This window comes from Anoplopoma fimbria, chromosome 19 (assembly GCF_027596085.1).
Source record: "Anoplopoma fimbria isolate UVic2021 breed Golden Eagle Sablefish chromosome 19, Afim_UVic_2022, whole genome shotgun sequence".
Taxonomy (NCBI): Eukaryota; Metazoa; Chordata; class Actinopteri; order Perciformes; family Anoplopomatidae; genus Anoplopoma; species Anoplopoma fimbria.
In genome coordinates this window covers 6,200,521-6,205,922 of record NC_072467.1, presented here as the reverse complement: position 1 = coordinate 6,205,922, position 5,402 = coordinate 6,200,521, and the positions used below count along the sequence as shown (strand labels likewise).

The 5,402-nt window shown below is 46.6% G+C and overlaps 1 protein-coding gene across 1 annotated transcript; it reads right to left on the bottom strand.

The window, feature by feature from the left end:
- Window positions 1-536: 536 nt before the first annotated feature.
- On the bottom strand, window positions 537-4,776 carry rag1 (recombination activating 1). Its single transcript, XM_054620592.1, has 3 exons — window positions 4,442-4,776; window positions 3,225-4,357; window positions 537-2,425 (listed from the first exon to the last, which is right to left on the bottom strand). The coding sequence occupies exons 1-3, from the start codon at window positions 4,774-4,776 to the stop codon at window positions 678-680; spliced, it is 3,216 nt and encodes a 1,071-aa protein (XP_054476567.1). The 3' UTR covers window positions 537-677.
- Between the last annotated feature and the right edge of the window lie 626 nt (window positions 4,777-5,402).

Here is a 5,402-nt window from a genome sequence, read left to right as displayed (position 1 = left end):
TTTGGGTCTCTGTGATTGCATTTTGTTCCAGCTCAAATGATATATTAATACAGTGGCCACAAATGTGGTCTTTTTAACACAATTTCCCCCCATGACTTACAGCACTTTCATCTGTTTCCATAAATATCCTCTCTATATAAATTCATAAATGTGTCACATCCCTGCAATACAATAAACTGTGCCATATTTCACAGACGGTGAAGATAAAAAAAGAACTTTTCTACTAAGAGCAAGAGAACAGAAACCTGTGTGTTTTTATTTTCCTCTGCTGTCCCATCTTTGCCGTGTAGTAACGACAGGCTAACAGAGCCTGGCAAATGTATATGTATACAACAAGACAGTACAAATACAATTAAATATTAAAACAGGGAAAACACACATTTAAACAAATGTGAAGTGAGAATACATTGCATTTTTATTTTGTGAAATCCAACAATAAAGGAAGATGTTAGTTTGAATTTACATTTTTAATCACAATAAAATATGAATAATTATAGAAAATCTTGACTTCAAGTCAATAATCTTTTTCCCCCATTGTTCTAAATATCAATGAATTGGTATACAAAGTAGATTTGTAAAAAAAAAAGTCCATTATTACTGAGAGGCAATTCAAATAATATACAACTTCCTTGATATCAATAAAGTGTTAATACTAAAGGTTCACATTAAAAGAAAAATCAAAAGTCAATAACTTCTAGAGACATGTCCTCATAATCCTGGCTCTCCACTGGGTCAATGGTGGCTTGCAGAGCTTTGGCAGAGTCCTTGTGAGCTTCCATAAACTTCTGCAGGTACTTGGAAGTGTAGAGCCAGTGATGTTTCAACACGTCCTCAAGCTCAAAGGCCTTTGACTGACGTGCATTCATCTTCCGGAAACGCCTGAACAGCTTGTTTGCCGACTCGTTCCCCTCGCTGGCCCAGGCTCCTATGGATCCATCTCGCTCTATGATTTCAGGTACATGGGCAAGGGTTTTGTGCAGGTAGTTGGTTATCTTTCCATTGTACCTGTATTTGAAGGTAGTGGAGAGAAGGTCGGCAAAGCGCTGGGAGTTAAAGGTGTACTGGCACAACTGGTCGGGACACTCCTTGGCAGGGCAGGTGGCGCGCCACACGGGCTTCATCTGGATGTAGATCCTCATCAGCTCCCTCAGGGCCTCCCTCCTCTCCTCTGAGGGCACCAACTCACACACCGCATCCGCAGCCTCTTGGGTCATTAGCTTGCGGGCATAGTTCCCATTCATCCTCATCACCGGCTTGAGCTTCATCATCTTCCTCAGCTGTTTATCTAGGGCTGCCCTCCAGCTGCGCCGTTCCTCCCGGCTTGGGTTGACCTTTTTGTACACCTCCCCGATCTCGTCCTGGAAGATTTTGTAGAACTCAGTGGCATTGCCAATGTCACAATGCAATGCATCCATTGTGGGATGGGTCTCCATGAAGGGCTTGGCGGAGATCCCTTTGACTCTGTCCCGCAGCTCATCTACAGACTCAGAAAAGGGGTTGGTTCTCCATATTTCGTAACGATCTAGGTTCTCTTCATGGCTGCGAGTAATGGAGTGTAGCACCATGTTTTGAGAGGCGTCCGCCCGAGTGGAGTCACATAGAGTGCAGACGTAGGTGGACCCTGAGGCCTCTTGGCCCTCTACCTCGCGCACCATCTTCTCATCATATCCCGTGCCTCTGAAGTGAAAGCGGAAGGAGCGAGGCAATCCGCCCACGGACAGAATGAGCCTGCTCTCCTTCATTGCATTACGCTCAGCCACTATAGGACCCAGGACAGCTGTGAGTGTCTCATGGTCTGACTCATCCACAAACATCAGGCAAAGGGGCTTACAAGACAGTTCTGAGTTTGGCTTTGGCTCAGTGAAGATGGTAACCTCTTCCTCCTCCTCACCTGTGAGGACAGAGACAGACATGACAGTGAGAGAAAAACGCACAGCCTTCTCAGGAGTAGCTGGTCCTCCGCCGTGCTTCTCGCTGACATCACCCATGCCATCACAGGATTCCTTGATCATGACACTGAAGCCTGAGGTGCAAGCACTGTCTTCCATCCCACTCCCTCTCAGCCCCTCCATGATGTCCTCCTCCAGATCCTTTAATGCCGACGCCAGAGCCACATCGTAGCGAAACCGCCGAGTGATGGTGTCAGCTGGGAATTCATCCACCGAGGAAGTCCACCCAGAGATCCCATTAATAATGCCAACATTGCAAGATGTAGACACGTTCTGGAGAGCTGGCTGCCATTCAAACTGGTGAAAGCCAGGGAGAAGCTCCTTCTCTGTGTTCCGCAGGGTGTGCAGGGGTTGAAAGATCTGGCGGCCACTGGTGGCTTTGACAGTCCGGTACATCTTGTGATACTGGCTGCAGCTCAGGAATGTGTTGACCCGAATGGCTAAGCACACAGCAGGATGCAACCCAAATCCTCTGCCTGCAGAGAGAAAGAACAGGAAAAGAGAGGAAGTTTCAGAGAGAGACAGAGAGAGGCAAAATAAAAAAGGAAGGCAAGAGTAAAGAATTTAGACATGAAGAGAATTATTTAACACCAAACTGCCCGTTCCTAGTGCTTTGAAAAGAACTGCAGTATCTAACATTTCCTCATTTGATATCCCACATTTAGAGTCATTTATAAAATCAGACAGAGAAAATCACAAATTTAGCTCCCAAATGCAAATGTATCATTGTCAAAAGCCCACAACCCCATGATTACAAAATCCAATATTTCCTAATTTCCAAATGTTATAAGGGGACAGAGGGTGAATCAGCGAAGCTGGCAAAAGTGATGTATTGGCTGCAGATGAAAACAGACACCAGCTGGCTTCTATTCCCCAGAGAGGAAGATGGTGCTGTCTGTGTAATTTGCAGATACAAGAGCTGCTGATGTTGTTTTGATTCTAACAGCCCCTTCACAAGAGTTGTTATTGTGCATTAAAGGGAGTGTGAGACTGTGAGACTGACGGACAAGCAGGCAGAGAGCGAATGTGGGAGAGAATCAGGGAGGGGTTGAGCGTGCAACAGCGCTGGTTCAATAAACAGGGATGGACAATAATAAAATCTTTTTCAATCAAAATCTTCTTCACTCTCTTTTCTCATTTTCAACTCATTCTTATTTATGAGTTGACAGATATTAATCTGTGAGAAATATTAATGAACAAACACTATTATAAATTGTATTTGTCTCTTTTCTTTGTCTATATGTTGATTGAACAAAAGCCTTGATAGCATCTTACCTTGCATCGTGGCCTCTAGCTCATCTGCCTGACGGTGTTCATTCCCAGACCTCAGAGCAAGCAGAAACAGAGTCTGACACACAGACTTCAGGTCGCCACCTTCCTCTTTGTCTGCAAACGCCTTCAGCTGGTTCTTCATATCCCTCAGCCGATGCTTCTGGGCACGACGGGTCAGCGATAGCAGGTGCTGACGGGGTCTGCCCCCTTTATTGGTTAGCAGGTAGTTGTCAAGTTCTGATGACTGCTGCTTATCGTCCTGTTCATCAAGCTCATGGTCCAGACAATGAGCTTTAAATGAGTCTAGCCTGACCTGCTTGCCACAGCCACTCCTGGGGCAGAGCAAAGACAGGGAATGCAGGGCTGATAAGAAGGCTAAAGCTGGCGGGGTGAGATCGTCAAGGGTGCAGGGCAAGTTGCAGCCCGGGCAGTGAGGCCCCAGAACGTGGTTGAATTTTAAAATACAGCCGCGGCAGAAGAGGTGTCCACAGGGCGACTGGACCGGATCAGAGAGCAGGTGGTCGCACACCAGGCAGGTGAAAGAAAAGAGGTAGTCTACAGGGAGATTCTCAGAGATCAGCTTGGTATTCAGGTGGTGTGTCTGGCATTTGGTGATGTTCCTCACCCACTGCTCTCTCTGGATGCTGCTTTTCCTCCATGCCCTTAGCACAGGACCATGATGATGGTCTCCAAATGGTCTCAGGGCCCTCCTCTCACCAACGGCAATGCTGTCGCCGTAGTCCCTCCTGATCCTCTTTGCCAGACTCTGCGCTCTGGGAATGGCTTTCCGCCTTTTCCTCCCAGTCCGCTGGAATGAAGGTTTCCTGGGGGAGCAAAGGTGGCAGGTGGAGGAGTGGGGTTTCCACACAGGGACTCTTGTTCTGGAGAAGCTGCAGACGCCCCCTCCCCTTATGGCTACCACCCAGCAGCGATGGCAGAAGGAAAGAGGGTGGACAGATTCTGTGTCCTCTGTCACGTCCACTTTAAAGACTTTAAAGACGATCTCCGGCCAGCTTGTAAACTTGCAGCCCATTTTACGCAGAGCACATTTGCTGACCTCATCCAGATCCCCGTTAACATCATGCACCGGTCCTTTGAGTTTTCTCAGGGCCATTCCACAGAGACGGCACAAGCATCTTCAGAGAGGAAAAAACAATGCTGTCAAACTCTTAGAAAGAAATGCACAATAAAGTTGATATTGTATAGTGAGATTTTATCACCTGAGTTGGTTCATGTGGGTGTCCATTTCCTGTAGCTTAATATCAACTCTCCGGCCAGGGCCCTCCACATTTTCCTTGCTTTTTCCCCCTAGGCACAATTTCATTACACTCCCTGGACCTATGCCATTATCTAACTCTGTGTTTAGAGCTGCAGGAGGAGGGATCCCAAACAAGGCTCCTTCCTCAGGCCCTGTCTCACCAGGCAGAGGGGCCTTCTCCATAGACTTCAGCCTAAACAGTTTAAACTTCCACTGAGAGTACTTAGAGTGGGGATGGTGGAGCTCAGCCGGCATGGAGGATCTGGGACCGTCTGTCTCCAGACTCTCCTCCGCCATGATGTGGCTTAGTCCTCAGACCCTGGAGAGGAGAGGGGAGGAGAAGGAGAGCTTAGTTAGATGTATCACAAAAGTATGAAAATATTTTCAGTTGTCCATGAGAGACAAGGTTGTGGATGCAAGAGAAAAGATTTAAAATGCTCAAAAACCCCCGGTGCCTTCTCAGCATTGAGCCCATGACACAATATAAAAGCTTTGCTTGATTCCTGTTGAATTCATACACCAAGTACCCTGTAATCCCACTGAACAGAGAGTAGTGCGCCCCGACCAAGAGTGCTGTGTTATACCATAAGTGGCATTTAGATCTAGTGTAAAATGCATGGGACAAGCATTTGGGGATCGATAAAGCACAAAAATCATCATTTCTCCCATCTCCAATCCCATCGCTCAGGGAGCCATTGTTTTTTGTTTTTTTTCCTTTGACACAGCGAGTTTGCTAAATGGGCAACCTTATCCCTGCAAGGCTGTCAATCATTTATATTAGTCATTTTCTTGGCTGGAGAGCGAATTGGAGCCCCTGGAGCCTCCGACTGGCATTTTAAATGCGAGGAATAAAATCAGAGATACAGGAAACTTATTTCATAATACATATATATTGACCAAATAGGAGGGAAAAGAAAACAATA